Source organism: Ovis aries, chromosome 9, assembly GCF_016772045.2.
Source record: "Ovis aries strain OAR_USU_Benz2616 breed Rambouillet chromosome 9, ARS-UI_Ramb_v3.0, whole genome shotgun sequence".
NCBI lineage: Eukaryota > Metazoa > Chordata > Mammalia > Artiodactyla > Bovidae > Ovis > Ovis aries.
In genome coordinates this window covers 39,848,291-39,866,462 of record NC_056062.1, presented here as the reverse complement: position 1 = coordinate 39,866,462, position 18,172 = coordinate 39,848,291, and the positions used below count along the sequence as shown (strand labels likewise).

The 18,172-nt window shown below is 41.4% G+C and overlaps 1 protein-coding gene across 1 annotated transcript in view; it reads right to left on the bottom strand.

Annotated features, from left to right (window-relative positions):
• CLVS1 (clavesin 1) overlaps nucleotides 1–18,172 on the bottom strand; it is a 163,982-nt gene that overhangs the window by 94,701 nt on the left and 51,109 nt on the right. Inside the window, exon 3 of the mRNA XM_004011696.6 lies at nucleotides 4,311–4,485. Coding sequence (XP_004011745.3) covers nucleotides 4,311–4,485 — 175 coding nt within the window. The remainder of the gene's footprint in view (nucleotides 1–4,310; nucleotides 4,486–18,172) is intronic.

Here is an 18,172-nt window from a genome sequence, read left to right as displayed (position 1 = left end):
TTCAGGACTGATTTCCTTTAAAAGTGACTGGCTTGATCTCCTTGTTGTCCAAGGGACTCTGAAGAGTCTTCTCCAGCACCACAGTTTGAAAGTGAAGCATCAATTCTTTGGCGCTCAGCCTTCTTTATGGTTCAACTCTCACATGGGAGAGTTTAAATAAAAGTTGATATAAATATTATAAAGCCATTTTTAACAAACAACAACAAAAATCATACCATAAACCTTGAACTGGAATGAAGAGTTAATGAATTGATAAAGTATTCAATTGGACAGACAAAAATAACATAAGCACAGAAATGAGGGGGCTGGGGAAAGACTGCTTTCTAAATCTCCAGTGAGTCAGCAGTAAGCTTCTGTACACCTTTAATAACGTCTGGGTCCTTAGGGAACCAACTATTTTGTAAATAGCCTGTAACTCTTGCTTAGTAAAACACTTTGGCACAGTCAATTCTTTAAGTATCTGGGTTGGCTGAACATTGATATATGCTGTGTTGATTGTAATGGTTGGGCGGCAGTGATTTATAAGAAATGATTCCAAAAATTGATTTTGGAAACATTGCAAAACTCAAGAACAGGACTTCAGCTTGTTGCGCTTTCTGCCAGAATTTCCCTGCAAAATTGAGAATAATGCTCTGCTATATTAAAATGGTGGCATAAATATTACTTTGTTTGGTTAAAATTTAAACAGGTTGTAATGAATAGATATGATGGCTCTTTTAGACATTACTACATTTAAGAGAGGACACAGCAGAATAAGAGAAAATGACTTCCAGGCATTCTCAAAATTAGTATTTTACCTAAAGTTATTTTGAACTAATATTCACAGACTATGTAGCTGGGACAACTTAATATTCTAAACAATGACATATCCCATTGTTCGAAAAGGAGGAATATGTACTATATATTAGACTTTCATGACTGGCTGATCCAGGGTAACTTGTGATGTAGAAAATCCGATGATCCCTTAAAGAGTAGTCTCCTACATGATTGTTATTATAGCTCATTAATTTAGCCTATAAAATGTATAACCAAAGTTCTATGCACATGCCTTTTCCTTTGAATGACTGAGTGTAATTGCACTTTTCTTCACTAAAACACTGTTTTCTAGAGCAGTTTTACGTTCACAGCAAAACCGACTGGAGGACAGAGATTTCCCATATCCTCTGCTCCCACACATGCGTAGCCTCCTCGTGATCAGCAGTCCCCATCAGAGGTGTACGTTCATTACACCTGATGAACCTACGTTGGCACATCATAATCACGCAAAGCCCATCATTTACATTGTGTCTCACTTTTGGTGTACACTCTGCACATTCGGACAAGTGTATAATCGTAAGTATCAGTCCTTACGGTATCATACATCCTCTGTGTTGTGCCTGTTCATCCCTCCCCACCCCTGCCCACAATCATGTGATTTTATCCTTCATTTTGTTGATGTGGTGTATCACATTGATTAACTTGTGGATATTGAACTATCCTTGCTTCCCTGGAATACATCCCAGTAATCATGATGAATTATCATTTAATGTATTATTGAATTCAATTTGCTAATACTTTTTTGAGGATTTTTGCATCTACATTTATCAAGGAATTGACCTCTAATTTTCTTTCTCTGTTTCTTTTAATAGTGTCTTTGGTTTTGGTAATGTTGGCCTTGTAGAAGGAGTTTGGAGGTGTTCCCTCTTCAGTTTTTTGGAATAGTTTGAGAAGGATAGATAGTAACTCTTCTTTAAATGTTTTGTAGAATCCCACTGACTATCTATAAGACACTCAAACTTCTTTGGGCCTTTCTGAAGGTGTAGCAGTAAAAGGAACAATAGCAACCTCTCATCTCTCACTGACTTTTTCTTTCTCCAGTAAAGTTGATGCCTTCACCCATCCCAGAAGTGGTGTGGAATTTATCTTGAATTTTCATGGTTGGCACTTGGAGGCCAGTATGGGCTCTTCCTTGTATGACGACATGACCACAAAGGCATGAATTCTGCTTCCTACCAGTTCGGACATTTTGAAATGCCAGAAGGAATTATTAGTTGCAGTGTGTCTGGAAACAACTGTTGCAGCGAAAAAAGTTCCCTGGGAGAGCTGGAAGAGAGGTGACCGTGGCATCTAAATGTCCACAGAGCCTGAGAGAGGATGGCCTGGAGTGAGGTTGCCAGTGGTGGCCAGAGATGGCCACCAAGTGTGGGGCAGGAACCAAGCCAACACTGTGAGGGCAGGAAGCCCATATCCTGGACAGAGCCACAGCCAAGCGCAGCTTCTTCAGGGACCACTGACTCTTCTCTTGGAAAAATTGCACCTTCCTCTCCCAGGTATTTAGGGTCTGGGCAGGCAGAATTTGCAGAAAAAGCTGCATCCCAAACCAGAGCCCGATTGACCTGATGCTCTCCCCCAGTCAAGGGAGTTTACATTGCTCAGCAACAGAAGGGTCCAGGTCATTGCTCTGAGAGATGATGGGAGGAAGTACCTGTTCTCCACTCTGACCCTGTCCTTGTGCATCTCCCCTTCTCCCAGCAGGGGCTCTTCTTTAGCCAGAGCTATGGAACATTGTGGAATTCATCCCTGGTACATGACAAGAGAAGGCCCAGGTAGACTTGCCTTGCCCCACAAAAGGTCATCTAGTATTTCTTGTAAAATACTTTACAAATGTAGGTACAGCTCTATGTTTTAAAACACACTCACATGCTTTAACTCAGTAAGACCCACATCAGCCTAGAGAAGTTGGCAGGGGACATGTTATATAATCCACACCATTTCCAGAAAAAAAAAAATTGGAACACAGGGTTGGAAAAAGTACATTTTCTTCCTGATTTATGAAAAAAATCTTATAATTACATAGAACTTGAATCACAGCTATTTACACATGTAATGAATTGTCTCTTTTTAGAAAGATAAAAATGCATGAAGCTTGTACTACCACAGAAAATCCCGAAGATATGGCCAGTGTAATTATAGGGTATGAAATAAACCTTGCAGCTTACTTTAAAACTCCCTTTGATAAAAGCTTTAGAGAGAGAGAGAGATCAGATGTGCAGAAGCTTAGAAGAGAGGATGGTGGAGAAAAAGGGAGCTAAGAGAAAATGATTGGCAGTAAAGGACAGAAAAGTCTGTGATTGAGATTTTTAGGGCAAGGCAGGATACACTGTAATCTAGAAATGCAAAAGCAACTTTAAAAATGTGCCTCCAACACACTGCATGATGTAGCTCCCCAGGACCACGTGGCATTCTTGGAACAGCGTGTACTTGCCCCTGTTCTGAAGCAGGAAACCCTTTCAACAAAATAAGATCCATTCAATAAACATAAATATATCAGAAGCCCAACAAGTGCTACGTATTTGCCGGAAGCCTAATGTGAATCAGCCACAGTTTAAGCAGCAGGTGCATCAATTACTCATCACACTGCAGTAGGATAGGGGATTGAAATGGATTTCCTGGTCTTATATTTTGAAGAGCTTGAGTACTGGCTGCCTGATCTGAGAATTAACAGGTATTTTTGCTGTCTACATAGCTGCATGTAACTGCAGTCTATTTATTGGGAGGGGAGTCACTCCATGGAGTCTGTCTTCCTACAGAATGAAGAATGGGTATGAGTTTCATCTATGCCGGTTCTGAATCTCCCTGTATGGCTTTTCTTTTGTATTGTAGTGTGTCACCACAAAGTTAAGCAGCATTGCCCCTCTGACTTAGTTTTCACAGAATCACTGGTCCTTCAAGCAGAAGGGACCCCAGGGACAGACTCCCCTAACCTCTACCCAGCACAAAAGCCCCTTTCCCAAAGTCCTAATGACTGGTCATACAAACAGGAAGTAGAGTTCTGCCTGCTTCCTTTATCTTCCCAGGAGTGATAGCCTTTAGTACACACACCTCGGCATATAGCACTTGGGGAAGTAAGGACCCGCCAGGCACATTCTCCTGGGCAAAGATGCTCCCAGAAACCCTGAAAAGCTTCCATGCCACCGCACTGTAAAAGCACTCTCATAAAGCAGATGTTTTTTAGCTTTAATTTTTGTGAACTCTCAGATGGATTTGGCTAAACATCCCCAAGCTTTCTTCATAATTGCTACAGTAGGTAATTTGTACCCGTGGAAACCGTAATTTAGAGCTGTTAATGAAAATGGAGTCTAATTAAAAAAAAAAAAAAACAACAACAACATCTAAACTGAGGCTGGGATAAAAATAGAGTACTCACAGGTGGATTTTATCAAAGTTTTCTTTTACCGTTCTCAAAGACAAATATTACTTTAGTTGCAATAAGAAAAGAGCACACGGTCACATGCAGTCTCGTAAGGTATTGATACATTCAGTGAACTTACCTGCAACCCTTCGATGGCTAGTTTGAGGATTGAAGGTGTCAGTTTGGAGGCTTGCTTGAAGGAGAAATTACTCCAGTCTATGATTAAAATGAAACCATTTATCTGAAGCTCCGGATCTTCGATAAGGACTTCCAGTGACAGCAGGATGGCCCGGAGAATGTCTGTGAAGGAGTTCCTGCACAAAGCAGAAAGAGGCAGAGCGTGAACATCAGCAGACGATAGAACTCAGTGTGTGGAGCCCTGGCCAGCTCACTCTGCTCCTCGAGCCCAGACTGCAGGGCAACACCAGTGTCCTCGCCACAAAGTGACTGGGAATACAGTGACCAAACATATATACAATGGAATACACTCAGCCGTGAAAAGGAATGAAATTGGGTCATTTGTAGTGATGTGGATGGACCTAGAGCCTGTCATACGCAGTGAAGTAAGTCAGAAAAAGGAAAACAAATATCGTATATTAATACATGAAAATGATGCATGAAACTGATGACCCTATTTGCAGGGCAGGAATAGAGACGCAGCCGTAGAGAATGGACTGTGGACACAGCTCAGGAAGGGGAGGGTGGGATGAACTGAGAAAGCAGCACTGCCACGTGTAAACAGATAGCTAGCGGGAAGCTGCTATATGGCTCAGGAGCGCAGCTCAGCGCTCTGTGAGGACTTAGAGGGGCAAGGCTCCAGAGGGCAGGGAGGTATCTATACGTATAGCTGATTCACTTTGTTGTACAGCAGAAACTAAAGCAACATTGTAAAGCAATTATTCTCCAAAACTGAAATTTTTAAAAAAAGTCTATTCACCACCACCATCCCCCCAGGTAAATAAACTTCATAGGAACAATACACTGAGAATCACAGGATGGAACCTCCCTTTGAAATGACTGCACCAGAAGTCCAAACTTTAGGAGGCATCTCTCTTTTGTGTTTCCACGAGTCTCTATCCTCTGCTTCCAGTGCAACGCTGATTGCATTTCATTGAAATGCGTCTCTATTTGTCTCTCCATCCTGGGCCATGATGTAGTTGTGTCCCCAAAACCTACCTACTTGATGAATATTGCTGAGCAAATGAGGTAAGACCTTCATCAGAGGCACTTGTTTTGATTAAACCTCTTATTCCTTTTGTATGTTGAAAATCTTGCTCAAAATGTAAAAAAAAACAAAAACAAAAACCCATGTGATCGATGCTATTTTGTAGGCTCAGTTCATGGATAGAGAAAAATAAAGCTTGAGGAGTCATTTATTTTCATTGAAGGTTTGCTGTGTGATTCAGGAAGGAGTCGGTTTGGAGTACACTGGTAACTATGACAACAGGGAGACCTGACTACAAACTGGAGTTACAGTTCTCTAGCATTGTGTGTGTTCTTCCACATCATATATTCTCAGTCACCAGTCGATTTTTGTTTTAAATAATTTCCAGATACAAAGAAATGATGGCATATTTTGCTAATTCTCCAAGCAAATTATCTGTGCTAAAAATTCAAGACCTTAAAGGATCTCTAAAATCAGAGGATTTTAATTTTTTTGAAAAATATAAGCCTGGATGTTAAGTGATGGCAAAATCTACTCCTTCAGTCTATCATTAAAATCAGAAACTGTATCCTTTTGCAGGGCTTTGCACAAAAGTAGTAAAGAATCTACCTGCCAATGCAGGAGACACAGGAGATGTGGGTTCAATCCCTGGGTTGAGAAGATCCTCTGGAATAGGAAACAGCACCCCACTCTAGGATTCTTGCTTGGAAATTTCCACAGGTAGAGGCACCTAGTGGCTACAGTCCATGGGGCTGCAGAGTCTGACTCAACTGAGCGACTGAGCATATCTACTGTGAAATCAAGTGAAATGATCAGATTCCTGAACATTTCAATGTGATTCAAATTCTAATCAAATCTAATGATTGCAGATTATTAAATTATTAGATTGCAGATTATTAAATCAGAAAATATGTAATCAAATGTGGAATTAACAGATACAAACTACTACACATAAAATAGATTCACATCAAGGATCTTACTGTGTAGCACGAAGAATTATACCCATTATCTTGTCATAATCTATAATGGAATATAATCTGCAAAAAAAATCCCCAAACCATGTCACTGTGTTGTACAACTGAAATTAACATAATATTGTAAATCATCTATACTTCAATAAAACAAAAACAAACAAAAAACTAGCAAACCAGCAAAAATTTACTGAATGGCCATTATAAGCTCAGAGCTCTGCTTAATACTTGAAGTTGTGTCATATTTATACTTTCAAAGATCCCTTAATTTAATTGGGGTGGGGTAAGAGATTAGAAACATGAGTTGAAAGAGATCAATAAAATTTGAGTAATCAGGAATTTATAGAGGAATGAAAGCTTGGGATAAGCCCCAAAGGGTAAATAGGATTTTGGATAAGAGGGAAAAGGAACAAGCATTTCAGGAAATAAGAGTGACATGTGAAAAATACAGGTAGCAGCCCATTTTGTTTCTGTACAGTTCTTACTAAAAATGTCTTCCTTATATCAAGCAAAACTTTTCCTCCCACAAATCTGACCACTGAGTGTTCCTCTACCAAAAACAACCCCTCAGGTCCTTCTGTTGTTGTTGTTTAGTCATTAAGTCGTGTCCAACTCTTTGTGACCCCATGGACTGTAGCCCACCAGATTCCTCTGTCCATGAGATTTCCCAGGCAAGAATACTGGAGTGGGTTGCCATTTCCTCCTCCAGGGGATCTTCCCACCCCAGGGCTTGAACCCGAGTCTCCTGCATTGGCAGGCGGATTCTTTACCACTGAGCCACCTGGGAAGCCCCAGGTCTTCCTGTACCACATACTAAATTATCTAAACGTGGTGGTTGTAATGTGCCATATAATCTCTGGATTGAAAAAAATTAATAACTTTAACCATTTCTCATAGGAATTGGTGTTTGATACTGTTCTCATCATTATCATTTTCTTTTAGACATAGTCTCTTCTAAATTTTAGAGATGTCAAATTCCTATTAATGTAGGTAAGTTTTCATTGGCTTTGATTTGTTGTTGTTGCATTCGTATCATATATGATCTAAAGACCCAAGTCTTTAGAGATACTGCCTTGTATTGGAAAGAAACATTGATTTAAGTGGAGCATAGACCAAAGGTTGTGAGTTCAGGCAGTGCCAAAGGAAAATGTGGAGATGCCTAGTGGTAAACTGCAGATGCCCATTAGGGAATTCGAGAGTGTGATCCTGGATTAGCTTTCTTAGAAAGAGTACACGCATGGAGAGAATGAGGACATTTAGAAAAGCTAAGCCTTTTGTGAAGCTTACATGCAGTACTGCGGTTGAAGGAAAAGGGTTAAGGAAAAAAAAATCTGAGCGGATCACAATAGTAATGTGTTTTTAAAAAGGGGGGGAAGATAGTGTTTCAGGAAGTAAGGATAGAATAGATTGCATTACTGATTCCAATTCTTCACTTATCTGAGCATCCACCCACTACCTTGTGGTTGACCTCATTGGTAATAAAGTGTATTTCTTGCCCTTTGGCCATGTGACTTGCTTTAATTGATTGTATGTGACAGAAATGACAGTGCACCAATTCCAGGCCTAGCTCTTAAAGACCTCAGATGTTATTCGTTCTCTTGCTTTCTGCCATCGCCATGGAAAAAAAGATGCCACAGCTAGTTTCCTGACAAGAAGGATGACTCCCTAGCCACCTGGCACATCTTCAAAAGAAGCAGAGCCACCCAGCTGACCTCAGCCTAGATAAACTCTAGCTGCCCCACAGATGTGTGCTCAGCAATAAACGACTGCTTTTTTAAGCCACCAAGTTTGAGAATGGTTTGTTACAAATTAATAGCTACTCAATATCAGACAGTAGTTAACCAAGTCAAATGCAGCAGAAATATGAAGGAGAATTATTATATTTGACAGCAAGTAGATCTTTGGAGTAGAGAAGGTGATAGCACCCCACTCCAGTGCTCTTGCCTGGAGAATCCCATGGACAGAGGAGCCTGGTGGGCTGCAGTCCATGGGGGTCGCGAAGAGTCAGACACGACTGAGCAACTTCCCTTTCGCTTTTCCCTTTCATGCGTTGGAGAAGGAAATGACAAGCCACTCCAGTGTTCTTGCCTAGAGAATCCCAGGGACAGGGGAGCCTGGGGGGCTGCTGTCTATGGGGTCATACAGAGTCAGACACGACTGAAGTGACTTAGCAGCAGCAGCAGCAGATCTTTGGAGAGTTTTTAAAGACAGCCCTTCTCACTGAATAGTGAAAATAAGTATTATTGATTATGAAGATTTTTAGCCAATCTTAAGTGCTATCTCATTTTCGGTTCAGTTCAGTCACTCAGTCATGTCTGACTCTTTGTGATCCTATGGACTGCAGCACATCAGGCCTCCCTGTCCATCACCAACTCCCAGAGTTTACTCATACTCATGTCTATTGAGTCAGTGATACCATCCAATCATCTCATCCTCTGTCATCCCCTTCTTCTCCTCCCTTCAATCTTTCCCAGCATCAGATGAGTCAGTTCTTCACATCAGGTGGACAAAGTATTGGAGTTTCAGCTTCAGCATCAGTCATTCCAATGAATATTCAGGACTGATTTCCTTTACAATGCACTGGTTGGATCTCTTTGCTGTCCAAGGGACTCTCAAGAGTCTTCTCCAAAACCACAGTTCAAGAGCATCAATTCTTTGGTGCTCAGCTTTATGGTCCAACTCTCACATCTATACATGACTACTGGAAAAACCATAGCTTTGACTACATGGACCTTTGTTGGCAAAGTAATGTCTCTCCTTTTTAATAAGCTGTCTAGGTTGGTCATAACTTTCCTTCCAAGGAGCAAGCATCTTTTAATTTCATGGCTGCAGTCACCATCTGCAGTGATTTTGGAGCCCCCCAAAATAAAGTCCGTCACTGTCTCCACTGTTTTGCCATCTATTTGCCATGAAGTGATGGGACCAGATGCCATGATCTTAGTTTTCTCATTTTACTCCTCTGTAAATGAGAGCTAGCACCATTTCCATTACATATCCACTTGTATTCATTCCCAAGAAAACACTGAAAAAATGGAACCCTGAAAACTATACATTTTCAAGACCAGAACCTTATTGACAGACAGACATTTATAATGAATGAAGTATTATTATACTTACAGGGTAATCCCAGGAGAGAAGTAAAATAATTTTGGAATTCACTGTAGTTTCCAAATGTTTGAATACTTCGTTTTTCTAGAGGAACTGGGTGGGCAGCAAAAAGTTGAAAGGAATGTGTCTCAGGTCATGAGGCTTTATCCCTGTTGAAGGGTGTGACTTCCCATATCGTCAGTGATCATTAGCTTGAATTCCTTACTTCTTTGCTTCCTCATATGGATTTCCTCATCTTTTCCCTGTTTCTTATTCATCTTATTCTCTTTGAGTTGTGAAATCCTCTCAGCTTTTTGTAATTTAAAATGCCAAGTACTTTATATAGTTACTCCACCCCCAAGGGGGTGGAACATAGCTCCTCATTTCTGAAGTGTGGGCTGAGCATAGTGACTTTTTTTTTCAGAGTACAGTGTGGAAAGGGAGGGAGAAAGCGTGCCTTTACAGGAGAACCCAAACAAACACTTCCTAAGCCAGGTGGCTGGTATCAACAACAACAGAGATAAATCATATTGATTACCCTTGATATGGTGATGAAAACCACATTTTACCTCTGTGATCTTACTCTCCTGCCCCCAGATTAATTAGAGGAATGTGCATGCTCAGTTGGGCAGTCATGTGTGACTCCTTGTGACCCCATGGACTGTAGTCCACCAGGCTGCTCTGTCCATGGGATTTTTCAGGCAAGAAGACTGGAGTGGGTTATCATTTCCTCCTCCTAGGGATCTTCTTGACCCAGGGACTGAACCCGCGTCTCTTGTGTCTCCTACATTGCAGTTGGATTCTTTACCCACTGAACCATCAGTGAAGCCCAAGTTAAGCATGAAGATGAGAGATTGTTTCTTTAGACCAGCCTTGACAGGCTTATCCATCTCAGGATATAGACACAAGAATGCAAAATGTTCATATCCACCATTAAAAATGACGCTGAATCTAAAGTTCTTGAATTCCAGTGTGCTAGGGTTCTTTCTTATTAGTGTTTCTGTGGTGAGCAAGTGTATAAATGTTCTGTGTGTGTGTGTGTGTGCATGTGTGTGTGTATCTGGGTGTACACACAATGAATTCATCTTTAGAGTTGCCTCCATTGAAGATTTTTGTTTTAAATGAAAAGACGGTTTGAATAAATAAAACCAATATTTTATTACAGTTGGTCCAAGTGCTTCTAAATCCTCCCAAGAATTGAAGAGAATGAAATTAACATCAGATGCATCTGTCTGCTTACTTAAACTAATGAAATTTCTTATCACTCAGTGTTTTAAGAGTTTTGAAGTACCTAGAACTGGATAAGGAGTCAGGACGGCATTTATTCAAAGGTATGACAAAATTTCACTTTATGGCAGATATAAAAGATAAAAGTATGTTATTTTTATATTTCAGATAGAGATGGAAACTAAAAGAAGACATTAAAAACTACATATATGGGAAGCAATGAAGCCTAGTCGTTAGAAGCATAGGGTTTGGAGTTAGCAGACTTTGATTCAAATCTTGACTATTCTGTATAAACTTAGCAGGTCATTCTGTCTCTCTGAGTTTAGTTTTCTCATCTATAAAAAGAGCTTGATAGCACCTCCCTCTCTGGTAATGATAACTTGAGATAATGTACACAAAGCCATGGCAGAGCAACTGACTCATTCTAGCCCATAGAAGGAGCTGATGGTGGTCATGTTGACTTTCATTATTACCTAAATGAACATGATATCCAGTGGAGAGTAATAGGAATTCCAGAGTGCTTCAGCATTGTAAGAGATCACCTGTGGCTGAGATGTTTGGGAACATTTTCCATTGGCCTGCAATGGAGGGAAGGTTTGGACTCTGGACATATAAGGGAAAGGGCAGAAGGAGCCGCATGAACAGAGTTGCCATTTCCTTCTCTAGGGGATCTTCTTGACCTAGGGATCAAACGCAGGTTTCCTATGTCTCCTGCATTGCAGGGGGATTCTTTACCTGCTGAGCCATCTGGGAGCATAGAGCCTATTGTCTTGGGGGAAACAGCAAGTTTGCCAGTGCTTTTGGGACAAGTGAAAAGGAATGTAGAAATACGGTTAGAGTTGGGATCCATCTTAATTCTGCTTGCTGGGAGAGCTACTGGCTGTTTATGCAGAGGTTGTAAGTTTGTGCTTTAGGAAGATTTGAACTGGTAACAGGGATTATGTGGTTTGGAGCTAGGGGGCCAGAGACACAGAGTCCAATTAAAAAGAGCCATTTGCAGCGTAGTGAGAGTGGAATGGAAATGATAGAGAAATGAGAAGAGCCGTGAAATTAAAACATGCTTGCTCCTTGGAAGAAAGGCTATGACTAACCTAGACAGTGTATTAAAAAACAGAGACATTACTTTGCCAACAAAGGTCCGTCTAGTCAAAGCTATGGTTTTTCCAGTAGTTATATATGGGTGTGAGAGTTGGACCATAAAGAAGGCTGAGCACCAAAAAATTGATGCTTTCAAACTTTTTGGTGTTGGAGAAGACTCTTGAGAGTCCCTTGGACAGCAAGGAGATCCAACCAGTTCATCCTAAAGGAAATCAGTCCTGAATATCCATTGGAAGGACCGATGCTGAAGCTGAAGCTCCAATACTTTGGCCACCTGATGTAAAGAACTGACCATTGGAAAAGCCCCTGATGCTGGGAAAGATTGAAGGCAGGAGGAGAGGGGGATGACAGAGGATGAGATGGTTGGATGGCATCACCAACTTGATGGACATGAGTTTAAGCAAGCTCCAGGAGTTGGTGATGGAGAAGGAAGCCTAGCATGCTGCAGTCAGTGGGGTTGCAAAGAGTCAGATGCAACTGAGCAACAGAACTGAGCAACTGAACTGATGAGGGACAGTACCCAGAATTTAGTTACAGATTAGATATAGAGGTAAAGAGAGGAAAGACAGTTATACCACTACAGGCCAAAAGGAACTCGATTGGGTAGGAAGTGAGTCAGAGGTGCTGTAGCTGTTCCTAGTTCTTACATAGTAAGAATCAGCACCCAAGAAAGCAACACACAATATTAATAATCATATTAATATGACTTGATCTTGGAGCTGTCAAGGGGGTGCCTAGAAGTGCATGGTTCTATGGGGTCTGAATTCCTGCCACATGAGTGATGAAATATCACCTGAAGTAGAATCATGTCTGCAGGAAAGAACATTTCCTGTTCTCTTCAAAAGAGAAGAGGACAGCCTGTGAGCTCCATCAGGGCTGGGAGTGTGCACTATTTGTTTTTGAACCCCTGTAAATCTCTGGTACCTACACATAGTAGATGTTCAGTAAATGATTCTTAGTAAAAGAGTGAAGGCAAGCGTTAAACCAACCCATTCTCTCTCTCTCTGCTCAGCTCAGTCACATCCAACTCTTGAGACCCCACAGACTGTAGCCTGCTGGGCTCCTCTGTCCATGGGATTTTCCAGACAAGAATACTGGAGTGGGTTGTCATTTCCTTCTCTAGGGGATCTTCTTGACCTAGGGATCGAACGCAGGTTTGCTATGTCTCCTGCTTTGCAGGAGGATTCTTTGCCTGCTGAGCCATGGGGGATGCCCTCGATCAAGCCTTTGGAAACCGTAACATGTTGAAAATAGTCAAAACCCACTCTGGGAGCATCAGTGGGTAAATTTTCTTCCTCTGCAATGCCTCTCATGCTCATTGTTAGGGGCAGCGATGTCACATGTATGTCCTTAAGTCCTTTTTCCATCATGGCTCATATGTATAAAATAATATGCTACTAAGTACTGTGGGGTACAAGAAAGGGAGGGGCTTCCTGGATGGTCCATTGGTTAAGAATCCGCCTTGCCATGCAGGGGACACCGGTTCAGTCCCTGGTCTGGGAAGATTCCACATGCGGACTGAGCATCACAACTGCTGAAGCCCGTGTGCCCTAGAGCCTGTGCTATACAAGAGAAACTACTGCAATGGGAAGCTCTCGCACCACCACTAGAGAGTACCCCCTGCTCACTGCAACCACAGAAAACCCTCGTGTGGAAGCAAAGATCCAGCGCAGCCAAAAAGAAATAATTAAAATTATTTTAAAAAAAGAATGGAAAAGAAAACTAAGCCTTAAGATTAATTTTGGTTTAAGAGAGGGCTATGGCTGCATTCACCTAGAGTGGGTAATAAGTGGATTACAGCCTAGAAGAGTTAATAATAAACGCTAGATGGATGCTTACAGATAGGAAGTCTGGTATACCACAAGATTCTTAGTCCATTGGGAAAGAATTGATCCCAGAATACCACTTTAAGACAGCCTGAAATGCAAGCAAGGAAGAGGTTTATTTCATTAGCTCTCTAGATGGGGATTGGGCCGGCATCCATGGGGAGCAGCAGCCACAGAAGGAAGAAACCACCCTGATGGAAGTGAGCTATGAGCATTCCCTCTATTACTAAATGACTATGAAAAATTAATTTCATGCTTGTCTATTCTGGTAACTCCTTTGGCTGAGGAGCTTCAGAAAAGTAAAAGCTAGGAAGAGTCTCCAAAATGCAAAAGAGCACTTAATACTAGACATGGAGCTTTGTTCCTATCAGCTTAACTGCAAGGTCTCCTCTGATGTGGGTGGATGGCTGTGAATGGATACATTTCTCTTACTTACAATGGAATTCATGACATTTATAGATCTCACATGGAGTTCATGGTAATATACTAGCCACTGCTTGAAATGGAATATTCTTTCCTCTGTCTGGCTCTTAGAATCATAACATCGCTTTCAAGATAAGACATTGGACAATAAGGTGAGGAGGCATTTTAGGAAAATATGCATCCCATGGTACTACATGGCTTTGAAAGATTTTGCCCTCCTGAGGTCCTTCCTTCTGGGTGACATGCTGCAATCACTCTTGCAATCAAGAGATTCCTTTTTGAAATCAAAAACTCTGATAACAGTGTGTAAGACAGTTCAAATTAAATAGTGCATTACCAAAACAACTCTATAGATGTTATGTTTCATGGAAGGCACACCTGTGACTTGAGTTGAAAGTACACAGCATCTCATAATTTTAATTAATTCATAAAATTGCCCATCTCTAACAAAAACTCCAAACCTCTGTACTTAATAAAGAGAACAATATATCCTGGCAGGAAAGCAAGAGAAGTCCCAAGGCTTAAAACCAAGAGAAGTCCAAAGACTCTAAAATTAGTTGTCTATAACTGGGAGTCTCAACCCTGAAAAATATGGGTAATTTACATCAGAAGCTTTATTAGAGACTGATTGAATTTAGAGAGGCTGCAATCACATTGAAGTTTTCAAAGTTGGTTTATCCTTTCCCCCTTTTGAAAATTCTAGCCTTCTAATCATAAGCTTTTGAAACAACAGCAAAGCAATCAAGTGCATGAAAGATTAAAAGGAGAGAGCCACAGGAAATCATTATCTAATGAAAAGGAAAGGCTTATTTTCATAGATGATATATTCGGGATAGCTTTATAATCAACTCTGACAGAAATACCACTTGTTGGCTGGTTTCCAGATAGATATCTCTCTATCTGGCTATCACACTTCCACTGTTCAACCTTCTCAAGACACCTCAAGGTCATTGGATTCTCGGAGAGAGAGAGATAAGGTTCCCATGACCATCACAGCTCTCAGCCTCAGGAAGACCCTTACCACTACTAACACCATCTCTAAGTCTTGGCTCCAATAAGGCAAGTTTCCTAGGAAGAATTTTTGATCTTGATCAACTCCTATAATGTGATGGCTCACAAATTGCAGTAACAGCAAGCAGTTTTGTCATCCTTCTGAAGCTAGGATAAACATATTTTGTGTCCAGAGGGGACAAGCCTTTTGCAGACCCCACCTGCTCATCTTCCAGAACTGAACACGTGCTTCACTTCAGAAAAATCCCCTTTTGAAAAGGTTCCAGAAGAAAGGTTGGACCTGAGTGCTTTGCCTATGATATTTTCTTGGCAGGTCCAGACATATCAGAATAGAGTTGTGGGGATTCCTAGTGTTCTCCTAGAAGAGGGCCCCCCTGCACATTCCCTGGGCCCCACCCCAGTCCAATTCACGTGGGTCATGGAACCACAATAGGAGTTTCCCTGGTTCAAATGGTAAAGAAGCTGCTCAAATGGTAAAGAAGCTGCTCAAATGGCAAAGAAGCTGCCTGTAATGGAGGAGATGTGGGCTTCGATCCCTGGGTTGGGAAGATCCCCTGGAGAAGGAAATGGCAACCCTCTCCGGTATTCTTGCCTGGGAAATGACATGGACAGAGGAGCTGGCAGGCTGCAGTTCATGGGGTCACAAAGAGTCAGACATGACCTAGTGACTAAACACATACACAATGGAGGTGAAAGAGTAGCAAACTCTCTCCCTGAACTCTCTTCACATTGGGCTTACTCACTAAGCCCAGTGAAAACGCAGGCTCTTATTTTCATCCTGCTGATTTCTGGGAATCAGAAGCAAAACAAAAGGTAATTTGTGAAATGTTCAGAGGCTCCATGTGTTAATAGTTCATCGAACAGCATTAAAACCAACACAGGGCCTGGTTGATTTTCCTGGCTGAGGGACAGTGTGCTTGGAGGGTTAATTTTGCTCTGTAAGGGAACTTTACTCATGGAAGCTCTGACACTCCTCTAGGGAATTATTTTATGGAGGTGGTTAAAGACAACATTGGTTTCTTTTACTTAATTACATCACAGATTATCACTTGGCAATTCTCTAAGCAATTAGAGCCGGTGGTTATTATTTATTGCTGCCACTTAACAGTAGCTACACTGCAGGAGATACTGTAAAACATCAGCATTCATTTATCTTCAGTGTAGCTCCAAAATATCCTGCCCTGAATAGCAGAAGAAAATCTGGAAAATGCATTGCATATGTATGTAGACACATAATTTATGTATTTAAAATACTCACACCAAGAGAAAGTACATTTTAGGACTTGGGATTTTGCTGTAGGAGGATTTCATTGCCTATCTTTATCTTAACAAAGTATCAGAGATTATAAGGGACTGCTTAGAAATATCAGCAGTTTAATTTCCAGAGTAACGCAGTTAAATGCCCAGGCTCTGGAAAGTTTTATCTCCACATTTCCCTCTTGCTTTGATCCTTGTCTGCTACAAATTAATGAGCTATTACCCATTCCTCTTCTATTAGTCAAGGCACAAGGAGGACATTTCTAGTTCTGGCCCATAAGAACGTTCCCAGAGGAAAGAGCTGGAAGCTTCTGTCTCCTTTAATCACATTCAGCAATCTGGGGTGGTATTTGCCCACCAGGGCTTCCTTAGCTTCTGCAGGAGACTCGGGTGTGATCCCTGGGTGGGGAAGAGCCCCCGGAAGAGCACGGCAACCCACTCCAGTATTATTGCCTGGGAAACTCCATGGGCAGAGGAGGGTGGTGGGCTACGGTCCACGGAGTACAAAGAGTCGGACATGACTGAAGCAACTTAGCACATCACAGCATACTTTACGGTAGTGTATAGAGGACAGTGGTCCAGTGTCTTTATTTCAAGCCCAGGATGTCCAGAAGCAAGCCTAACAGCAGCAGTGATGTAGCTAGTACTACTGTTCTTCTCAAGGCATGGCAATGTGTAAGACTAAAACTATTTTCTTTACTTTTGCTTTGTTTTTTTTTGCATATCATTTGTGTGAAAAGTGTTATAAACCAATTGCAGTACAGTACCATATAGCTGGTTGTGTTAGTTCGGGACTTAGGCTAACTTTGTTGGACTTACAAACAAATTGGACTTACAAATGCACTCTCAGAACAGAGAGTAGCTAGAACATTTGTAGTTAGAGGACTTACTGTATTGATGAAACCCCCACCTTGACCAAACTGCTTCTTTCTGGAACAGATGAGGACGTGCATCCATTCCCTAACAACCCCTTCATGCAGCCTAAACTTTTCTAGAAATTTCCATCTGCCCAACTGTGGCAGCCCACCAGGCAAGCAGTACTCCATTTCCATTGGGTTGCACAGGCAGACAGACCTGAGAAAGCCTTCACAAATATTACAGATGCCCCTTAGCTTTGCTACTGTCTCTGCCACCTGAACCAGGAATCACACAGTTAACTAAAGTCTTCCACTCAGCTTTGTTTCCCCTACTCAGCATGGTAATTGCTTTGTTCCCTTTTGCTTTACCTTTGATTTCAATGCATATAAATAAAAACAATAAGAGGGGGGTAAAGGAGAATATGCATTTTCTAAGCTGTCTGAGGATTGACGATTGTTTGTATGTGTGTGTACTTCTAACAAGACAGCTGATTACACCATTAGCTTATCTTCAGAGTAATAAAAACTACCATTCAGGAACCAAAAGTCTACTAATGGCTTATTGAAGTCGTTCCCTCCTGCAATGCATTAGCATCGTACTTTACCATAAGGAGAAAAGCGTGTTCCGATACAACATCAGACAATGCCACATATACAGGCTTGCAGGAGACATAGCTCACTTGGGAAATAGAAGAAGTGAAGAGAACTATCAAGTGAGGGATGCTAAATGAAGCATGGGCTCCTAATTTCTCTTCCATGATCAGAAATCCTATGGAGAAGGATGAGTAGGGGAAGCCACAGTCTAATGCGATTTTTGTTCATTAGTCTATGCAGCAGATAAAGTTAAACCTTTCTTAAAACATTTCTTGCCTGGCAAAAAGACCAGGTGCCTCAATGATGCAGTTCAGAGATTATTTCCATGCGGCTTAAAAGACACAGGCAGTGTCATACACACCTGTGTTGTGTTTGGAACTTGCTAAAAGGCCAGAAGTGTTTCATTTAACCTCACCAACTGGTGAAAGTTTAACTTATGGAGGCTAATTCTTTGGGTTTTTAAAGAAATATTATAGAAAATCTTG